We start from the raw sequence: 23,111 nt of genomic DNA on the forward strand, positions 1-23,111 counted from the left end.
ATTTGAGCACGATACATTATTACAACACAATGTACAACTGATTTAAACAAGGATAAGGATGGACTCCGTGATGGAATATGCTATTTGATAACATGAAGGATGACGAGGTGATGGATAACACACCAATGGCTATGGAATGCCATTGGTATTATTGATGACGAATGACAATGGCAAATGGATGAGAATGCTCTAAATGTAGATCACCAAATCCCTTTTCTTTTTGCTCTTATCACCAAACATAAGAATCAGCATGATTTTTATGTTTTCAAAAATTTTCTGCATTAGTTTCAAATACTCTGCATTGTGAAAATTACACAAGTTTTCACTTGTGTTCCAGTGTTGAGGTTCATCAAGACATTGTGAGGTTTATAATCACACAAATGAAAATTAGGTGTAGAAAATACTTAAAATCCTTCTATTATGATTAAAATTTGAGAAAGACCAAATGCTGTTATATTCACATCCCTCTGATGCAAATTAGCACAAGCAATAGGCTGTCAACAATATGAACACAAAAAGCATGGTATATCTTTTCTAACTAGAATAAACCACGAAATATCAATCTCCTGTTTTACATTATTATTCAAATCAAAACCAGTAAACAGATGAAGGCAAAATCAATTTTTGAGCCTTTGGAGATGGATTTCACACCTCTATTTTAGTTTTCTGGCTCTGGTTTCTCAAAGAATGTCTTCCTCGCCCAATCAAACGGCTGCAATTACAATAATAAAAAAAAACAAAAAAACAAAAAAAACAAAAAAAAAAACAAAAGACAACTGTTAACGCAAAGTCGCAAATCCTAGTTCTTTAAACCACATAAGTAAGCATCAAGGACAATACTATACAAAAAAAGATTCATACTTTATGAACAGTGAATAAGATAATTATAAGAATCTCAACAATTTATGTCCAAACGTAATTATGGGCAAATAAGTCATTCAATGTGGAAACTTGCCAAAATATGGATAACAAATAATTACAATTACATCCCAAAGAGATTGCAATTATAATAAAATGAGAAGAGCGTGAATAGGACAACTATTGGGCGACTTTCGACCCATTTCCCAACTTCCATTTTGGCTATATTTTAGCACCTTACCCATTGAAGAAAAAAAGAATAACCACCACGTAGTCATAAATGGGTCAATAATGGCATTTTTATTACTCGAAATACCATGTTGTAGATCAACAACTGAGATGGTAAAAGAAAACACTTTAGAAGGTAAAAGACACCTTGACAAATAAATCGAGCATCCACAAAGCAAAAATAATACTCTCTATTACTATCCAGCTTGAGCCTTAGACTGCAATAGTGATTGCAGTTGATATAGACATCAATAAAGACCAGCTTCTGTTCATCATAATTTAGGTCACTAAAATAAATGCTTTCCAATTGGAGTTTTATTGCATCCAAAAGCTTTCAAGATCTCTACAAAACTAAAATAATTATTCTTGGAAGTGCTTCAACAAAACATACAACACATTGACGATTTCGACAAGATACGATAAAACACAAACAATTTTGACAAGATACGACAAAAACATGGACGACTGTGACATAATATGATAGAACATTGGTGACTTTTCTGATCATTTGTTAACTTGAAGGAAAGTCATTTTAAAGTCAGATTACATAAGATGGATTTTTATATGTCTACCGACTACCAAAGTAAGATCTTGCAGCCAACATAATGTCCACTTACTTTATCACAAACCAAAAAATTAACATAATATCAAACAAATTAACCAACTCGTTTTTTATACAAGTCTAGTGGTACCTTTGTATCATCATTACATTTCCCAAATGAAAAGTGGTGTAGAATCAAAACTCAAAGGGGTCTCACACAATAAAACAAATGGCGAATCTCCATACAATAAAACCATAAATTCTAAACACATATGAGGTCCTATAATTATATAATTATTTAGTGGTGTCTTATACATATTTAGCGGCACTTTATACAATGTTATAGGACACCGCTGCTATGCAAATAGATTCGCCACTGCATACGAATCTAACCTCACCACAAGGCACTAGTTACGTGGCTCAAATTTAACCCAATGAAGCCCAAATAACCACATTCCGAATGCTAGCTAAACCTATATGCAATTTAAAAAGGCACATAACCTCGAGGACAAAGATTTTATTGCAACATCAAACTCTAATATTCATCAATACATATTCCATAAATTGTATAAAAGAAAGAAAATCATCACTTTTAACCGCAAAGACTTATTAATTTCCAGTTAATTTATATATATTTTTACACATATATACCTAATTATGACCAAAAGAAATTGATGACAATATGACCTACATCAAAAAACTTATCATCCAGGTATAGTTTGAGCACAAAAACCAAAGTTATTTCAAAAAGGTTGAAGTCACGGAATCAAAATCAAGATCTACATCAATCATTCAAAATATTAATTCTAGAATCTGAAAACAATCAATTGCACAAATCACAAACGAAATAAATCGTCAGGTATACGATAAACAGGTTTCCGTCGCAATTAACTAACAAAATTAAAAAAAAAATTAATAAAAAAAAAATGAGCAAATAATTAAATATGGTAAAAAATTAGGGAGATGAAAGATGACCTGAACGAGCCAAACGGCGCCGGTGAAAGCAGCGACGCCCCAAGCAGCGGCGGCTTGAATATCGGTTGCTTGAGGACGAGAGTTAGGCTTGATGAACTTTAGTGCGTTTCCGGCCATTGTTTTCGATCTACTTTTGTCAACCCTAATTTTCTTCTGTAAACCAAATAATCAATTTCTTAGATCCTTCCCCTGAAAATACGATTATATATCTCTGTCTTCTTCAGAATATAATATATTATTCTGTTACAGCTCTGTTCAATATTATATTACGGAGTATATAACAATTTATTTTGTTATTTTATTATACTCTACAAAATATAAGACTTATATTTAGTGTGAAATGACCGTGAAATCACGGGTTTGTTTAAACGAAACAGTTTAATGATAGGTATTAAGTGAACGTAAATGCTAAAGTTATTTAGTTTAATGACCCGTGGAACCACATAGTTCGACTAAGAAACTCGTCAGCTGAACATTTCATCAAACACCTAAAATGCATATTTAACAATCCACATCCAATCATAAGAGATAATATTGGTTGTCATTTCATGTAAATTAAAATATAAATATAGAATTGATCTTCTTCTGCCTAACTTTTATAAATAATTAATTAAAATAATTTAATTTTAATAATTAAAATAATTATTAATAAGATTTAATAATAATAATTAATTAATAAGATTAAATTTTAATTAAAAATTATTTAGATTAATGACATCATCCACCATGCTTAAATTTTTTTCTTTTTGTTTTTGATTTTTTCTTAACAAATGAATTAGCCTAATAATGACATCATCATTTTAGCAATATAATAGAAACTATAGATTTCTTTATTAAAATTTTAAAAACTGATATTAACCTTTGGGTGATGTTATTTCCAAATTTATATTTGATAAATTCAACTCAATTTAGTGTTATCTTCCTAAAATGCCCTCAAATAAATTTAAAAATAAAATTTATTTAAAGTATCATTTAAGGACATACTAGTACATTTATGTGTATTTATCAAAAATAGATTTGGATATATCACTACCCTCCTTTACACCACTTCTAATCACTGTGCACTTTTTTTATGTGGTGGTTAAATGAGCCGGTCACTTTTTGAATGTTAAATTTGTGGTAAGTGATGTGGTAAAATGTAATTAAAAGATTATGATAAAATAAATTATTTAATTAAATTAATAATATATAAAATAATTTAGTGAAATCTGATTAGTCAAAAAAAAAAAAAAACTGACCCTTTTTTTTTCTATCAGTTCCACGACTAACGCCCAAATTCTGTTAAAACTGACACCCCGTTCATGGCGTCAGGGGGCGTCAGTTAGTGTCACATGGGATGCCATGTAAGTGACGTCCAAAAAGTGAAACCCCATTAGAATTTGACTTATAGTCGAAAGGAAGAGCTAAGAATTCGGTATGTGAAAGGGGTAAGAAAGGTAAGGTTGTTTAATGAAGAGGACATAGATGTTCGAGAAGGGATTTAAAACCTTTTTTGCGACAAACCGGTTGACGATCCTTCTAGCGATGAGGGTAATATTAGTTTTTTTAGGGGTTAGCGAGGCAGGGGTTGATCCAACCTTCTTCGGGTACGCTCATTGTGATCATTCGGCAAATGCCTTGGCGTATTCTCTTTCAAACCAGATCGGGCACCAAATCTCGCAAGGGTAAGTATGTGGTTAAGTAACCTGACGTTCGTTTGTTGGTTTCGTTTGTTTAGTTTGGCTATCGGTCGCCTTTTGTTGCAGTTTCATTATTGTATTGTTGTGGTGACTTGGTTTTGTGGTAGATAGCGTCTTGACTCAAGTGTAGTTTGATTTGTTTAATAGGTTCGGTTTTGTTTGCTCAAGACAGGTCACTTATTGATTGTATCCTTGTTTACTTCATTTCCTTTTCTAAAAAAAGAACTACCCCATACCACTCAAAGACAAGGTTTCGGTGGTAAATGATTTAAATTATTATATCATATTTGTTCTTTAGAATTATGTCAGCGACGGAACTCAAACTCATAACCTCAAGTTAATTACACTCCTCGATATTTGTGGGTAAGCCCTTTGGTTATTATATCATGTTGTCTCTCTTCAAATCAACTATTAATTTAAATTTCAACAATGGATGATTTGAATATCAACCATTCATGATCCGATTTAATCCAATGTTATCTTAGTACTCAAGCCAAGATAGGTTCTTAGTCTGATTTAAGCTTGTATGAAGCTCTCACTTAAAAGGTATGATTTAAAAGGTATGATTGTTATACTCAAGTTTGTAACTAGGTTGGATGGAAGACTCTACTAGGAGGAAACAAGAGGTGTTTTTAGGTCAGATAAACATGTTGAAAATGTGCTCCGTTCGTACGGACCCTTAAGACGGACTGATGCATTTTTGGAATTTAATCAAACATTGAAATGAACTTTCTGAGGTCCACTTGTGCCTTACTGTTGCTGGTTACTTATGAGCTGCAACAACAACAACAACAACAACAACAACAACAACAAAACCCAATACCACATAGGTGGTGTACGGGGAAGGTGAGATGTAGACAATCTTTCCCCTATCCGAGAATAAAGTCAAGTCATTTCTCCACCTAGAGTGAAAAAACACTCTCAAAAGTAGAGAAAATCATGTCTCTCTCTATTCGACGGATAGAGAGATTGCTTCCGAGTGGACCTCCGGCCAATAAGTAGGAAAAAGCTTTTTAAAAAATAAAATAAAATTGAGACGCCATGAAAATGGTAAAATCAAATTTACATGGGTTTTAAATCTTGCCTGAAATTTAACTTATGAGCTGCAAGATTGTATGTAAAAGGTTGATTTGGTAATCAAATATTTGATCCAACAACTATAGGTGAGATGATTGATTTGATTCGATTTGTTTCTAGATTTCTTACACAACTATGTTAGTAATTAGCATGAAATCGAAAATGAACATAGCAATGACAATATAAATCTACATGGAGATTCACTGTTCTAATAACTCCCTCTTTTCTCCTAAAACAACCAAACACTTGCGAAAGAGAGTTATCAGTTCTAGAACTACACATAATCATCAGATATAGAAGATGATCATCCATTACGCCGTTTAAATTCTTTAAACGAAAAACTTTTAAACCATTGTTTCCAAGCAGCATCTTGTTGCTGCTCAAGCCATGAAAGAAAACAGCTATCCAACAAGCAGAAAAGATTAACATACAGAAGCTGATACCTAACTGGTACATATCGAAAATTAACCACTTGAACAATTGGCCATATCCCTCCTTCTACTATTAATGCTGGAAGAAAATCGCGTTTTACCTCTTCTGTAACTTGACTCACATTTTTACCCGAAGCAAAACCCATGTAAGCGAAAAATATAAATAAATCCACTGGACCAAATATGATCCCGTCTAGTGCTACTTTCATAGCAACAAATCTCAATGATTTTGGTGGATATTCAAGTCTATACTTTAAAAAACCATCTAGACCTTCGTACCTACATAAAACCAAATATGTGAGTTTTCTAGTGCATTAAGTACAACCACATGTAAGTTACATTCTACTTAAATGAAAGTATGAATTACTAACCAGTAATGGCCAATTGGCCCGACAAATGCCATACCGAAAAGGCTTGTGGTAACAACGCGTCTCCAGTTTATATGTAAATCTCTATCATCATCCTGTTTATTTAAGAAAATATCACCGTTCAAACTTTGAGAAAATTTGCCATTTTAATCTCAAACATTGTCTTTAACAACCAAATGAATACACAGATAAGATGTGTGGTTAACAACAATTAACTTAAATGCAACAAAGAGATAAACAAATATAATAGTAAAGTTTTCTCTATTCAAAAATTAATGATTTCTAAAACATTACTCCGTATTATTCCTCTAACCTATATACAAAACCACTATTTCGACCCATTATTTACAAGCTTGATCATCAAAAATACAAACATAATGGAACATTACAAAGGCTAAAAGCAAAACCATGATTATGCATATATGATCATAAAAGGAAAGGAAGACTTACAGAAAGAAGAATATATTTTTTCCTGGATGCCGCAGCACGGGTAACAGCCTGAGCAGCAAGATCACCAAGACCCCAAATAAAACCCGAGCTAATTGCATGTGTTTTAACCGGATGTGTAGCTAAACAAGTTTTATACCATTTCCAAATCTTCAACATTTCATCAACTTTAATTTATTATTTTATTTTATTAAAACAAAGAATCCAAATGATGAGTTAGCAAGGTTGTTTCAATTTGTCTATGGTTAGATACTAAAATATGAAAAGTGAAACCTATTTGTTTTCATAATGATGATGTTAAATAGAGGAATAAGCAAGCCTTCCTTCTGGCCATAATAATATTTTTTATTAATTTGATTAGGGTTGTGTAAATAATGTTTGAGGAATGGAAGGAGGGTTTGAGGAACATGGAAACAGAACTTTGTAATCTTTGTTAATAATGTTGGTTGAGATTTAATTTAGGTGGTGTTTTAGAATTGGCAATATGAAAAACTAAAAATAATATATGTGAGGAGATCAGTATTCAGTATTTACTAATGAACTAAAAGAGCGTGATGGTCACATTCTTTTTGTGAATTAGGTGGAAAATTATCCAACTTGTTATAATTTTTAAAAAATGCAAACTCATATACACACCACTATTGTCACAAATTAATTAAGAAAATATATACAAGTTGGCAGTACCATCGAATGTTGGGAAAAAAACCCCGAGAGCTTCCCGAAATGCATTGACGTTGGCAGTACCATCAAAGGTTGAAAACTCCCGCTTGGAGTGGGAATCGAACCTGTGTTAACATTAACCCAAGTTGGATTCCACCCTCATACCACTCAAATCAAGCTTCGGTGGTTATCTGCTCAAGCCTCTTGAACCTAATATGATGGTAGATTAAAAATAAACAGGTAAGGGCGGTGGAATAAAAAGTAAACCTGCAGTCTGAGTTATCTCGTAATCATTTCGACTATTTTCCTTGACCAATTTCAATATATTATTATACTTATTTGTACAACATGGATGAGAAGTTGTAAGTTGGCATTTGTTAATGTCATGTGAATGACTTGGCCTAACTTTGGTAGTTATTCACAATATATGGAATAAGTCATATGTAACCGGGCAAGTGATAGTGATTACAGGCCACATACTGGACAAAGAACGCTCATGCTCCGTTTCAATTTTCTTGACTAGACTATTTGCTATGATCATTTTCAGATATTTTGAACTGCATCAATGCGTCTTACTTATTGGATTCTGTAAAACCATGAACATAGTTCAAATGAGTATCTTTAATCATAATAATAACATTAAGACACGATCAGCTTGTTCATTAACACAACAAATAGTTAGGACAGATGCATAACACAAAAGTCGGTCCTAATAGAGGAAGTAAGCCATGAATTTATATGTTGACATTATTTTCTTTATATGAAGTAGTATAATTTCATAAATGTTAAATATAGATAGCAGGCATAAAAAAACATGTGGTATAAAAAGATACAAGTAATTTTTTCGGGTGAACCATGGACTCTTTACTGATAAGACTTGTGGATTATGAAATATGGACCACTTTTTTCCATCCTTTTTCAATATGTGGATCAAATATCGCCTCTTTAAAATATGCCTTCTATTGATTACTATTATTAATATTAATAATTAATATATACTATATATATATATTATCATATAAATATATTATCATATAATGTATAGTTTTATGGTAAGCAGCATTTTAAGTAGGTGATGAGAAACTGAGCAAAGTTTACAATGAGAGAGTTCAACAGACACAAGGCTTTTTCTGTTACTACAAACAGATTTCAAGGAATAGCTTCATCCATGAAGAAAGAACAGGTTTGTTTGACTTTCAAAAGTCAAATTAATCATTTTTCAAGATCATGTGTGATATAGACTGTGTTACAAAAATTTTGAATCTTTTTTACTGTGTGTTGAATTTAATGTTGTATATTATCTGAAATTTGTAAACATATGCATAGATCATGTTAAATTTCAAGTTAAAACTTAGTGATTTTGACTTTATAAGTCAAACTTGCAGGGGAAAAATGCTGATGACATAATACAGTTGTACCCATCACCAGATACCACTTTGTGCACACACTGTATGATAAAAGATAGTTGCAAAACCGTTCGATCAAAATCAAAACTAATGCATATACTCTTAGAAAGAGGCAAGCCACATGAAGCACAATCAATATTCAAGAATTTAATCATGGGTGGTCATAAACCATCACTAATATCATACACCACTCTTTTATCTTCTTTGACTTTTCAAAAACGGTTCGATTATATACAAAGTATCATCTCACAAGTAGAAGAAAACGGATTAAAACCCGATTCAATTTACTTCAATGCGGTCATTAACGCGTTTTCTGAATCCGGAAACATGATAGAAGCCATGAAAATGTTGAAAAAGATGAAGGAATATGGAATAAGAGTCACAACGGGTACTTATAACACGTTAGTTAAAGGATATGGAGTTGCAGGTAAACCAGAAGAATCTTTGAAGTTAATGGAGTTAATGCATGAAGAAAATGTGAAACCGAATTTAAGAACTTATAATGTTCTTGTGAGATCTTATTGTCATTTGAATAAGATGAATGAAGCTTGGGAAATTGTACGTCGAATGGAGGTTTTAGGGTTGAAACCGGATGCGGTTACTTATAATACGTTGGCGACAAGTTACGCTCAAAAGGGTAAGACGGTAAATTCAGAAGGGATTATATTTGAGATGGAGAAGAATAATGTGAAGCCTGATGAAAGAACTTGTGGGATAATAATTGGAGGTTATTGTAAAGAAGGTAAAATTAGGGACGCGTTAAAGTTTGTTCATCGGATGAAGGGTTTTAATATTCGTCCGAATCTTGTTGTTTTTAACTCGTTGATTAAAGGGTTTCTTGACACAATGGATGAAGAAGGTGTTGATGAGGTTAGCTTCTATTTTTCCTCTCTATTACGTTATTTCGTCCCGTTATTACGTATGTTTTGTATGATTATCTATAGAAATGTTTGGTAAATTAGGTTTAGTTATGAACGATTAAACTTTCTTTATCACTATTTGCAAGAATTTATAATTTTGGACAAATGGTATTATAAATCATGTTGGGTCTATTTGGGTAACGGGTCAAAACAGATTTAGGTCAGCATATAGTTTTATAAATGATGTTGGGTCTATTTGGGTAACGGGTCAAAACAGACTTTGTAATCCAGGTCAACAGTCGAAAACCATGGTCCAGCGTGGTGGTTTCTTCAAGTGTGATTTGCCCTTTCTAATTAAACTAATAAGGAGTTTGTATACATTAATGATAAACACACTTTAGGTGACTTAGTTTTTACACTTTGGGTGTCTATCTGACCCATTAGTGGGTTGAAATTACCACCTGACCCAACCCGGGGGAAAGGGTCTCAACCCGACCCAATTTTGATCTGACCCATTTAAAAATACTAACCTGTTTAGATCCTGACTCATTTGAACCCAAACCCGACCTGTTCGACATGTTCAAAAATTCTGACATGTTCAAAAATTCTGACCCATTTTTGTAAAGGTAGTCATTTAAGTCGAAAGAACGACGTCTAGATGACCATTTTAGAAAACATACTTCCACTTTGAGTTTAACCATAATTTTTGGATATAGTTTCATGTTCATAATAAAAATCATTTTCCCAGAATAACAACTTTTAAATCAAATTTTATCATAGTTTTTAATTAACTAACCCAAACAGCCCACGGTGTTACTACGACGGCGTAAATCCGGTTTTACGGTGTTTTTCGTGTTTCCAGGTTTTAAATTATTAAGTTAGCATATCATATAGATATAGAATATGTGTTTAGTTGATTTTAAAAGTCAAGTTAGAAGGATTAACTTTTATTTGCGAACAAGTTTAGAATTAACTAAACTATGTTCTAGTGATTACAAGTTTAAACCTTCGAATAAGATAGCTTTATATGTATGAATCGAATGATGTTATGAACATCATTACTACCTCAAGTTCCTTGGATAAACCTACTGGCAATGAGAAAAATAGATCTAGCTTCAAAGGATCCTTGGATGGCTTGAAAGTTCTTGAAGCAGAATCATGACACGAAAATAATTTCAAGTAATATTTTCACTCGAAATAAGATTGTTATAGTTATAGAAATTGAATTAAAGTTTGAATATGATTATTACTTTGTATTAGAAAGATAACCTACTGTAAGTAACAAAGGTTTCTTGATCTTGGATGATTACTTGGAATGGATTTAGAAAACTTGGAAGTAAACTTGCAATCTTGGAAGTATTCTTGATTTTATGAAACTAGAACTTTTGGAATTTATGAAGAACACTTAGAACTTGACGATAGAACTTGAGAGAGATCAATTAGATGAAGAAAATTGAAGAATGAGAGTATTTGTAGGTGTTTTTGGTCGTTGGTGTATGGATTAGATATAAAGGATATGTAATTTTGTTTTCATGTAAATAAGTCATGAATGATTACTCATATTTTTGTAATTTTATGAGATATTTCATGCTAGTTGCCAAATGATGGTTCCCACATGTGTTAGGTGACTCACATGGGCTGCTAAGAGCTGATCATTGGAGTGTATATACTAATAGTACATACATCTAAAAGCTGTGTATTGTACGAGTACGAATACGGGTGCATACGATTAGAATTGTTGATGAAACTGAACGAGGATGTAATTGTAAGCATTTTTGTTAAGTAGAAGTATTTTGATAAGTGTCTTGAAGTCTTTCAAAAGTGTATGAATACATATTAAAACACTACATGTATATACATTTTAACTGAGTCGTTAAGTCATCGTTAGTCGTTACATGTAAATGTTGTTTTGAAACCTTTAGGTTAACGATCTTGTTGAATGTTGTTAACCCATTGTTTATTATAACAAATGAGATGTTAAATTGTTATATTATCATGATATTATGATATATAATATATCTTAGTATGATATATATACAGTTAAATGTCGTTACAACGATAATCGTTACATATATGTCTCGTTTCGAAATCATTAAGTTAGTAGTCTTATTTTTACATATGTATTTCATTGTTAATACACTTAATAATATATTTACTTATCATTTAACATAATTAACCAAGTGTATCAATATCTTAATATGATTCATATGTACCTAGTAAGACGTTGTTATAACGATAATCGTTATATATATCGTTTTCGAGTTTCTTAAATTAATAGTCTCATTTTTATGTATATAACTCATTGTTAAAATACCTAATAAGATACATACTTATAATAAAATCATGTTAACTATATATATAACCATATATATGTCATCGTATAGTTTTTACAAGTTTTAACGTTCGTGAATCACCGGTCAACTTGGGTGGTCAATTGTCTATATGAAACCTATTTCAATTAATCAAGTCTTAACAAGTTTGATTGCTTAACATGTTGGAAACACTTAATCATGTAAATAACAATTTCATTTAATATATATATAAACATGAAAAAGTTCGGGTCACTACAACGTGGCAGCAAACAGTTCACAAAATTATAAATAAAGTATTAAGTATTTTAGTTACTATTAAAAGAAAAATTAATAAATAAAAAGAATTCAATCATATCAAAAGTAGATCGATCAACTTGGACAACTTTTAATTTGGTGATCATCATATGTCTAGCTTAGTAACGATATAATCATTGTTTATACTCCCCCGTCCCATCTAAAGTGTCCACCTTACTATTTTGGGACGTCTCATTTGAAGTGTCCACTTTGTTTTTTGACCAATAAGAAGAGGTTATTCTGGAGAGAGAAAGCCTTTGATTGGTGGAGAATAAAGTTAGTGGGATTTCCTAAAACTGTGTGCAAAAAGTAAGTGGACACTTGTAGTGGGACGGAGGGAGTATTTTTTTTTTTTTTTTTGTTGATATCCAATTAACCCCACTAGGAATCTTAAAGGAGAATTTTAATGGGATTTTTTTTTATTTACAAGGAAACAGATTTGAAGCCACCATTCCCTTATAAGTCGTGATTCATGGAGTCACATTTGGGTCATGATTTCACTTCCTCATTTTTTTTTATTATTCAACTAGCTTCTATCAATCACCAACCCTATCATAATCTATTAATATTTTTCCGTGAGTGCTACTGCTTTTGATTTTTTTTTTTAAATCATCTCCTTTAGCAACTTTATGGTAGGTTAAATGAGTTGGTTTGGTGATTGAAAACAGGAAAGAATAGCAGCAAAAATACGGAAGTAACAGCCATGTTAGTAGAAACCGGGACATAGTCCATTATAACATGCTAAATCTTTTTTTTTTTACGGCCCAATCATGATAAACAAAGTCCTCGTTGGACAAACCACTCTAAACTCGTTTTCATACACTGACCCACTATAATCTTATCATCCCATCAAAAAAAAATTATTAAATGTCACATTTGTGACCCATATTGTCGGCCACAAATCCCACTAACAAAAATATTCGGTGGCCAAAACATATTATAACAAGTCATCCTTATTTTTTCTTTTAATAATCAAGTTTTAACCTCTTAATTTCATCGGTGGAATCCACCACCTTCTCCTTTTTGCTTTTTCCTTCTTTTTAAGGCATAACACAACACCCAATTGTAATATTAAAATTTTGGAAAAAAAATGACATGTTACCCGTACGTTTTAACTCGGCCACTTGTGAATTCGAATGCCCAAGCGTGCTGTTTTTGATGTTCTTCTTGGTTTGGGTTTACGTTCAAGAATAAGAGAAGGAGAGAGAGCATGTGAGAGAGATATGGCGGTTTTAGATGATTGTACTTGTTGTAGATGAAACAACAAAAACATTATGGTGGTGATTAGAAGGTTTCGGTTACAAGAGGGTTCTTCAAATAGTAGTCGCAAAACCAAAGTGGGTTCGTGTTGTGGTGATTAAAGGTGGTGGTCGATGACTTTTACTTGACTAAAACATAAATTTTGGAGTAGTGAGTTGGTGTTTATAGCCGTACAGGAAATGGAAGGAACAAGGTGGTGAATGTAACTCTATGATTCTCTCTCCCTCTTAATGCAGGTTCATTTATGATCGTTGTAAAATCTTATTTTTTTTATTTTTGATAATTAATTAAGTCAAAATAATGTAAATTAAATAACGTCAGCAACTTTTTGGAATACCTGATGAGTATAACTCAGTGGTGGAAGAATCCAAGCTGATAAATTTTTGATCAGAAGACACATCGGAGGTTTCTAGATCTTCCGGTGGTTTTAGCGGCGGAGGACGGTGGCCGACAGAAATCTTGAGAGGTGGAAGTGGTGGTTGAGCAACTAGAAGAATCACCATGATTATACGGAGCTCTTCGTGCTGATAACGTGTTATAATTTAGTAGATAAAAAGTTTTTTACTGCACATGATAGTCGAAGTCAAACCTCCCTCATATGGAAGTCTAAGTAATCACCAATGCAACACAGACTTTTATCATCTAATGAAAGACCAAATAAAAATGCAGATAAAAACAGCATGACTCGCAGCAACAAAGAAATCTAACTAAGCTAACTATCTAAAATGAGTTAAGCCGAAATGAAGAGTGAAAAGACATTTGCTACGCCAAAATGTGATCGTTAAGTTTTAATTTCTCTTCTAATTTTTTTTTAGTTCCTCTATAATATTTTTTTTGCGTGAAAAATGCTAGGATTATCTCTCTATAGTTAGAGATGACAAGGAATGTTCCATCGTGAATTTATAATGGATATGAATAATTTAAATGGATGAATAATGCATATGAATATGAATGATTTGAATATTTCGTGGATCAAAATATGGATGGAAATTTATCATCCATGAATATATCCATTATTATTCGAAATACATTTATACATACATATATGTACTAAAATATATACATATGCATCTACATACTAATATACATACACATCTAACCTATAAATTTTAACGTCATTAACAAAAATAAGAGTTATAAAAGTTATAATTATTAAACCGTTATTAATAATATTAAACGTTACACATTTATATTGGTTTAAACATATATTTACTTATATTGTAACGTATTTTGTTCAATCAGAGTCACATCGGCGACAATTTACAATCAAACATGTGTAATAAGCCAAAAACATGAAGATTACACATTTACATTTGTTATAATCTACATTTAATTTCTAAAACCGTCGATAAATTAACATTTTAATAAATTTCTAAGGAGTTGCACGTTAATTCACTTAGGTGCCCACGAGATCAAAATGCATCGTGATGAATATTTAAGAAAAATTACAAAACGTTACACGCTGGAATTTCATAAAATACCTTACATCTCCGAGTCACAGTTGGTGTCAGAATTTATTTTCTTTAATGCAAATCAAATTAATGCATCAAAAAAATAGAGGCAAAAGAGAGAATTTCCCAAGAAAAAATTAGAAAGGCATTCCATTGCTTTTTAGTTTAATGTCTTTATTTTTACAAAACAAAAATGTAGTGACCCGAACTTTTCCATGTTTATATATATTAATTGAGATTGATATTTACATGATTAAATGTTTCCAACATGTTAAGCAATCAAACTTGTTAAGACTTGATTAATTGAAATAGGTTTCATATAGACAATTGACCACCCAAGTTGACCGGTGATTCACGAACGTTAAAACTTGTAAAAACTATATGATGACATATATATGGTTATATATATAGTTAACATGATATTATGATAAGTAAACATATCATTAATTATATTAACAATGAACTACATATGTAAAAACAAGACTACTAACTTAATGATTTTGAAACGAGACATATATGTAACGATTATCGTTGTAACGACATTTAATGTTTATATATCATATTAAGAGATATTAGTACATCATAATATCATGATAATATAATAATTTAAAATCTATTTTGATATTATAAACATTGGGTTAACAACATTTGACAAGATCGTTAACCTAAAGGTTTCAAAACAACATTTACATGTAACGACTAACGATGACTTAACGACTCAGTTAAAATGTATATACATGTAGTGTTTTAATATGTATTCATACACTTTTGAAAGACTTCAAGACACTTATCAAAATACTTCTACTTAACAAAAATGTTTACAATTACATCCTCGTTCAGTTTCATCAACAATTCTACTCGTATGCACCCGTATTCGTACTCGTACAATACACAGCTTTTAGATGTATGTACTATTGGTATATACACTCCAATGATCAGCTCTTAGCAGCCCATGTGAGTCACCTAACACATGTGGGAACCATCATTTGGCAACTAGCATGAAATATCTCATAAAATTACAAAAATATGAGTAATCATTCATGACTTATTTACATGAAAACAAAATAACATATCCTTTATATCTAATCCATACACCAACGACCAAAAACACCTACAAACACTTTCATTCTTCAATTTTCTTCATCTAATTGATATCTCTCAAGTTCTATCTTCAAGTTCTAAGTGTTCTTCATAAATTCCAAAAGTTCTAGTTTCATAAAATCAAGAATACTTTCAAGTTTGCTAGCTCACTTCCAATCTTGTAAGGTGATCATCCAACCTCAAGAAATCTTTGTTTCTTACAGTAGGTTATCATTCTAATACAAGGTAATAATCATATTCAAACTTTGGTTCAATTTCTATAACTATAACAATCTTATTTTAAGTGATGATCTTACTTGAACTTGTTTTCGTGTCATGATTCTGCTTCAAGAACTTCGAGCCATCCAAGGATCCATTGAAGCTAGATCCATTTTTCTCTTTTCCAGTAGGTTTATCCAAGGAACTTAAGGTAGTAATGATGTTCATAACATCATTCGATTCATACATATAAAGCTATCTTATTCGAAGGTTTAAACTTGTAATCACTAGAACGTAGTTTAGTTAATTCTAAACTTGTTCGCAAACAAAAGTTAATCCTTCTAATTTAACTTTTAAAATAAACTAAACACATGTTCTATATCTATATGATATGCTAACTTAATGATTTAAAACCTGGAAACACGAAAAACACCGTAAAACTGGATTTACGCCGTCGTAGTAACACCGCGGACTGTTTTGGGTTAGTTAATTAAAAACTATGATAAATTTTGATTTAAAAGTTGTTATTCTGAGAAAATGATTTTTATTATGAACATGAAACTATATCCAAAAATTATGGTTAAACTCAAAGTGGAAGTATGTTTTCTAAAATGGTCATCTAGACGTCGTTCTTTCGACTGAAATGACTACCTTTGAAAAAACGACTTGTAACTTATTTTTCCGACTATAAACCTATACTTTTTCTGTTTAGATTCATAAAATAGAGTTCAATATGAAACCATAGCAATTTGATTCACTCAAAACGGATTTAAAATGAAGAAGTTATGGGTAAAACAAGATTGGATAATTTTTCTCATTTTAGCTACGTGAAAATTGGTAACAAATCTATTCCAACCATAACTTAATCAACTTGTATTGTATATTATGTAATCTTGAGATACCATAGACACGTATACAATGTTTCGACCTATCATGTCGACACATCTATATATATTTCGGAACAACCATAGACACTCTATATGTGAATGTTGGAGTTAGCTATACTGGGTTGAGGTTGATTCCAAAATATATATAGTTTGAGTTGTGATCAATACTGAGATACGTATACACTGGGTCGTGGATTGATTCAAGATAATATTTATCGATTTATTTCTGTACATCTAACTGTAGACAACTAGTTGTAGGTTACTAACGAGGACAGCTGACTTAATAAACTTAAAACATCAAAATATATTAAAAGTGTTGTAAATATATTTTGAACATACTTTGATATATATGTATATATTGTTATAGGTTCGTGAATCAACCAGTGGCCAAGTCTTATTTCCCGACGAAGTAAAAATCTGTGAAAGTGAGTTATAGTCCCACTTTTAAAATCTAATATTTTTGGGATGAAAATACATGCAGGTTTTATAAATGATTTACAAAATAGACACAAGTACGTGAAACTACATTCTATGGTTGAATTATCGAAATCGAATATGCCCCTTTTTATTAAGTCTGGTAATCTAAGAATTAGGGAACAGACACCCTAATTGACGCGAATCCTAAAGATAGATCTATTGGGCTTAACTAACCCCATCCAAAGTACCGGATGCTTTAGTACTTCGAAATTTATATCATATCCGAAGGGTGTCCCGGAATGATGGGGATATTCTTATATATGCATCTTGTTAATGTCGGTTACCAGGTGTTCACCATATGAATGATTTTTATCTCTATGTATGGGATGTGTATTGAAATATGAAATCTTGTGGTCTATTATTATGATTTGATATATATAGGTTAAACCTATAACTCACCAACATTTTTGTTGACGTTTTAAGCATGTTTATTCTCAGGTGATTATTAAGAGCTTCCGCTGTCGCATACTTAAATAAGGACGAGATTTGGAGTCCATGCTTGTATGATATTGTGTAAAAACTGCATTCAAGAAACTTATTTTGTTGTAACATATTTGTATTGTAAACCATTATGTAATGGTCGTGTGTAAACAGGATATTTTAGATTATCATCATTTGATAATCTACGTAAAGCTTTTTAAACCTTTATTGATGAAATAAAGGTTATGGTTTGTTTTAAAATGAATGCAGTCTTTGAAAAACGTCTCATATAGAGGTCAAAACCTCGCAACGAAATCAATTAATATGGAACGTTTTTAATCAATAAGAACGGGACATTTCAAAAAACATCAAACTGTGGAACTTAGTGGTGCACCATATTTTGCATACAAAATATCATTTTTGTATCAATAAGCTCTTAAAAGGTATAAAAATATCATCAGAAACAATTATTTATTCATAAGCCGTTCAATGTTTTCCTCTAACAATACCATACTGGTAATAAATTACAAGTCAGGCAGCTCAGCGTTTTGCGTAAGCCTTGAAGGCGCTATACGGAGCGTAAGTCCTAAATATTTAAACATAAAGAGTGTGGATAGCACGCACCACGTCAGCGTAAATCTCGAGGTCTGTTACACGTTTTCCCACAAATCAATCAGTCATAATGTAACACGTGCCTCTGATTACCCAGGAGCTCCTATGCTTATAAATGGGAAAACTGAGCCATCACTTCTCAGACATTTGGGCTTGTGGTAGAGAACACATTTGCTCTTTTATACAATAATTTTTCACTCTAGAATTTGAAAATTTAGTCGCAAAGCGCTAGATGGGTTATAGTCATTTTGGTTTCGTAAGATTGATTAAGCCACCCATAGATTCAGATAGTGATCCAGGTCTACATGGATCCGTTCAGAGGGTAAAACATCAATCGACAATCTACCCAATTACACTAAGAAGTTATATGATACTTATAATCCGCCATGTGGAATTAGGTGTCAACATATAGCAACTAATCTATGTTTTAGTTAATGTAATCTTAAACTCAGCACAAAACTTTAGAATTTTTTACCGATTGGATTAATATATCACAAACAAATTGTCATTATTAGTAGCGGGCAAAGTGCATGAGTCAAAATATACAGCGACTAATTAAACAATTGCACACAATACATAATGGACACCGCCGCCGTGCTCTCAAAAACCGCCGCGTTCGCCGGCCGGAGTCACACCACCAATGGCGGTCTTTTCTCCCGGTCAACTACATATTTCTCAACTCCTATCTTCTTTATCCCTCCCAACAACAAAGTATTTCCATTTTTTACATTTAAATTTAATTATTTATATTTATCAATCATTACATAATTATAAATTCTTATCGGTCTATCTGTTTAAATATTCATTTTTATCGTTCTGATCATCGATAGTTTTTGTAGTTAAGTTTCTGATAATTGAACACACACACACACACACACACACACACACACATCTATTTCTATATATGTGTGATGAAATTAACATGCTGTATTTAACTTTATTTTTTTTTTTGTTAATTTTTGAATTTGGGCAGCTGATTCGAAATCGATTGCGTTTTAATTTGTTGAATACTAATGGAATTAGAAATGCACATGCTGTTGGAGTTGGAGTGGATTCTTCAATCAGGTAAATTTATATTTAATTGATTTTTCCGAACACACTATGTTTATATCTTGATGCAATATCTGAGAGCTTAATGTTATTTTAATCATAATATAGGAGTGTATCAACTGAGTCAATTGACCTTGATTGGGACAATCTTGGATTCGGGCTAGTGAATACGGATTATATGTACATCATGAAATGTTCTTTAGGTGAAAGTTTTACTAAAGGGGAATTAGTACCTTTTGGAAACATCGAAATCCATCCATCTGCTGGAGTCCTAAATTACGGCCAAGTTAGTACTTAAAACTTCATACATCCTTTATATTTTGGAGCCAAATAAGAACAAACATGTATATATTGCTTTTATGCGTATACTCTAAAGCACTAATATATTGTGGAAGAAGATCGTTTTCTTTAATGTGCCCTCGTAAACAATACGTAGAATTAATTTCGAAATAAGCATTTAGATTATTAATGAATAGTGGCACATACAATAAATTATTCATTTCCACTTGTTGAGCTCTCTCATCATCAAATCTTTAAGTTTTGGCTGTTCAATGGAAACTATCTCCTTGTACTTATTATGTATATGACTATGTTATATATTTCATCAATTTAAAATAAAATCGGGTGGACACTTTCTTAGCGGGTAGCCATATGCCCAATATTGCATCCACATAATGTCCTTGGAGTGGGATGTACGGACCAAGGGGCGATAATATTAAGGGGAAGAGTTGGGGGGGGGGGGGGGGGGGGGGGGATATTTGCAATTTTTAGTGCAAAAATTTTGGATTTTTTGATTTTGCCCCCGGTGGATTTCTTTATTTGCCCCAAAACCTCCATATTTTGCCCCAAAACGTTCATATTTTGCCCAAAAACATCCAAATTTTGGCCCAAAACCTCCAAATTTTGCCCAAAAATCTCTATATTTTGTCCCCAAATCTCCATATTTTGCCCCAAAAAATTTCGCCCCCGGTGAAAAATTTTTCTGCCTCCGCCACTGGACCTCTCAACTTTGCATGTTACCATTGTTTTGTGGATTTCATTTTGTAAAATAGGGCAAAACTATGTTTTGAACTTTCTTTTCCTGCAATATTTCAAATTGGAGTTTGATACTACATATCATTTTATCTTGTCTTTTACGATAATTTTAGGGTTAAGAGACATAACTTTGTATTGTAATCAATCAACTGATTGCAGTTTCATCGTCATTTTTACAGATGTTTTTCTTGATTTTTTTTTTTTTTAGTATTATCTGTTGATTGAGTTTCTATGTCAGATGTACAAAGAAAGGTTGTTTCGTGTGGTGTCTTTCTATTTTCTTACCTTAATCTACTACTGTTGTAACTAAATTATAAGTATATACTTTTGAAATTGCAAAGGGATTGTTCGAAGGTCTGAAAGCATATCTGAAGGATGATGGTAGCATTTTATTGTTTCGTCCCGAGGAAAATGCTAAACGGATGATATCAGGAGCAGAACGGATGTGTATGCCGGCTCCTTCCGTTGACCAGTTTCTGCAAGCTGTTAAGGCAACTGTATTGGCAAATAAAAGATGGGTAATACACTATATATATACATACATACACACACGCACACACACATATATATACATACACACACATACATACCTACATACATATAAGTACTTCGCATAAAAAAATATTGCATAAGAAATATGTACTTTTTATGGCTGATTTTTAGTTACCTCCTCCCGGCAAAGGCTCGCTGTATATAAGACCGCTTCTTATGGGTAGTGGAAGTGTACTTGGTCTTGCACCGGCACCAGAATATACTTTTCTAATTTATGTTTCTCCTGTTGGTAACTATTTCAAGGTATGTTTTTTTTAGTTCCATGTAAAAATACGTATAAATTTTCATTAGGTGTGCATATTTTATAGGGTTTATCATATCAAAATGTATCGGACTTTACACTTCTTTTACTATGTATGGTGTGATTTTTGAAAATTTTCTATTGGATGTATTTAAGATAAAAAAAAAAAAATGTTATTGTATGCATTTAACTTACCATTGTATGTATAGAACTTTCAAAAAACGTTTTTTACATAACAAAAAACAGCCAAAAACAATTAAATATACATTATACATTTTTTGGATCTTAATTACTCACAGAAATTTTCAAAATCCACCACATACAATAATAGTAGAACGTGTAAAGTTCCATACTTTGAAACAATAAACCCGTATAGATATACATTACTCGTTGAGTTTCTTTAAATATTTAATGATCTTTCTGTCCTGTTTATTTATTAATACCAGGAAGGTTTGTCACCAATAAATTTATTAGTTGAGACGGAAATGCATCGGGCAACACCTGGAGGTACCGGAGGGGTAAAAACGATAGGAAACTACGCCGCGGTAAGCTTATACTCCGTATACATTAGACGAAAATAATTATACTAATTAATTAATGTTTTAATATTGAGTAGTGTTTGATGTTTTATTCATAAAAATTGTAGGTCCTGAAGGCACAAGGTGCAGCAAAAGCTAAAGGCTATTCTGATGTTTTGTATCTTGATAGTGTGCACAAGAAGTACTTGGAAGAGGTTTCGTCTTGCAATATTTTTGTTGTAAAGGTATTTCCAAAATTTGTAACTGGCCCTGATGTTTTCCCTTCATGGTCTCGATATTTATGTGTTGATTCAATAAATTTCGTATTAATAATAAATATTTTTTAAAATGTGATATAGGGCAAAACTATATCCACTCCTGACATAAAAGGGACTATCCTACCGGGGATCACACGAAAGAGTATCATTGATGTGGCTCGTGATCAAGGATTCAAGGTACTTGATTTTTTGCTCCCAGTTTCTAAACATGTTGCATATAATTGAAAATGAAGAGACGATTGCGCATATGCTTCATAAAACTACTTTCACTGTCCAATGTGTGGTTTAGCCGATTTAGAAAATGCCTAAAATACCCTTTAGCAAATAGCAAACTAACGGCAACATCTATCCAATAAATTACGTGTAAAGGTGGAAAATTGGGTATGGTGGTTTGGGGTCAAAATGGGTATATGTTTGTACTCTCCTTGATGTGTTTCCGGATACAGGTTTTTGAGAAACCAGTAACAGTTGACGAGTTACTTGATGGTGATGAAGTATTTTGTACTGGAACTGCGGTGGTTGTATCCCCTGTGGGTAGCATAACTTATCAAGGCAAAAGGTAAAGCCTTTTATTCATATCAAGATTAACTGATTAAGCGACTAGTAGTTAATAGAGGTAATTTTTTAAGATTTATTAGTGGTAACTTTTTATTGTTTTTTCGTGGTTTTTATGTGTGCAGAGTGGCCTATGGAAGTGGTGGTGTAGGACTCGTGTCCCGACAACTCTATGCTGGGTTGACCCGTCTACAAATGGGCCTGGCTGAGGACAAAATGGGTTGGACTGTTGAACTCAAGTAGCTTCTTATGCTTCTTTATATGGCGTCTGTCACCTTTTGTAATTAAATATCGGGTGTAGTATGAACCTAATGTAGTATCGTAAAACTGTGTACCTTCA

General features: G+C 32.2%; 3 protein-coding genes across 3 annotated transcripts; 2 read left to right on the forward strand and 1 right to left on the reverse strand.

The window, feature by feature from the left end:
* Positions 1 to 5,662: 5,662 nt before the first annotated feature.
* LOC139860061 (protein sym-1-like) lies at positions 5,663 to 6,763 on the reverse strand. Its single transcript, XM_071848837.1, has 3 exons — positions 6,608 to 6,763; positions 6,161 to 6,252; positions 5,663 to 6,068 (listed from the first exon to the last, which is right to left on the reverse strand). The coding sequence occupies exons 1-3, from the start codon at positions 6,761 to 6,763 to the stop codon at positions 5,663 to 5,665; spliced, it is 654 nt and encodes a 217-aa protein (XP_071704938.1).
* Positions 6,764 to 8,290: 1,527 nt separating this feature from the next.
* Positions 8,291 to 10,118, forward strand: LOC139860067 (uncharacterized). The gene is made up of 2 exons (XM_071848843.1): positions 8,291 to 8,447; positions 8,650 to 10,118. Exons 1-2 carry the CDS (start codon positions 8,364 to 8,366, stop codon positions 9,625 to 9,627), a joined length of 1,062 nt encoding a protein of 353 aa, XP_071704944.1. The 5' UTR covers positions 8,291 to 8,363; the 3' UTR covers positions 9,628 to 10,118.
* An 8,958-nt stretch (positions 10,119 to 19,076) lies between these two features.
* LOC139860073 (branched-chain amino acid aminotransferase 2, chloroplastic-like) lies at positions 19,077 to 23,082 on the forward strand. Its single transcript, XM_071848849.1, has 10 exons — positions 19,077 to 19,253; positions 19,516 to 19,607; positions 19,701 to 19,878; positions 20,969 to 21,145; positions 21,291 to 21,422; positions 21,867 to 21,965; positions 22,067 to 22,183; positions 22,298 to 22,393; positions 22,663 to 22,775; positions 22,897 to 23,082. Exons 1-10 carry the CDS (start codon positions 19,122 to 19,124, stop codon positions 23,012 to 23,014), a joined length of 1,254 nt encoding a protein of 417 aa, XP_071704950.1. The 5' UTR covers positions 19,077 to 19,121; the 3' UTR covers positions 23,015 to 23,082.
* The last annotated feature ends 29 nt before the right edge of the window (positions 23,083 to 23,111 follow it).

Source organism: Rutidosis leptorrhynchoides, chromosome 1 (genome assembly GCF_046630445.1).
Source record: "Rutidosis leptorrhynchoides isolate AG116_Rl617_1_P2 chromosome 1, CSIRO_AGI_Rlap_v1, whole genome shotgun sequence".
Taxonomy (NCBI): Eukaryota; Viridiplantae; Streptophyta; class Magnoliopsida; order Asterales; family Asteraceae; genus Rutidosis; species Rutidosis leptorrhynchoides.

Bases quoted from the DNA above. Each gene is read 5' to 3' on its own strand.
- LOC139860067 (XM_071848843.1), top strand. From the start codon at position 8,364: ATGAGAGAGTTCAACAGACACAAGGCTTTTTCTGTTACTACAAACAGA. The intron at 8,448-8,649 runs GTTTGTTTGACT...TCAAACTTGCAG, and splicing joins CATCCATGAAGAAAGAACAG to GGGAAAAATGCTGATGACAT.
- LOC139860061 (XM_071848837.1), bottom strand. From the start codon at position 6,763: ATGTTGAAGATTTGGAAATGGTATAAAACTTGTTTAGCTACACATCCG. The intron at 6,253-6,607 runs GTAAGTCTTCCT...TTAAATAAACAG, and splicing joins AAAAATATATTCTTCTTTCT to GATGATGATAGAGATTTACA. The intron at 6,069-6,160 runs GTTAGTAATTCA...GGTTTTATGTAG, and splicing joins GGGCCAATTGGCCATTACTG to GTACGAAGGTCTAGATGGTT.
- LOC139860073 (XM_071848849.1), top strand. From the start codon at position 19,122: ATGGACACCGCCGCCGTGCTCTCAAAAACCGCCGCGTTCGCCGGCCGG. The intron at 19,254-19,515 runs GTATTTCCATTT...GAATTTGGGCAG, and splicing joins TTATCCCTCCCAACAACAAA to CTGATTCGAAATCGATTGCG. The intron at 22,776-22,896 runs GTAAAGCCTTTT...TTATGTGTGCAG, and splicing joins ATAACTTATCAAGGCAAAAG to AGTGGCCTATGGAAGTGGTG.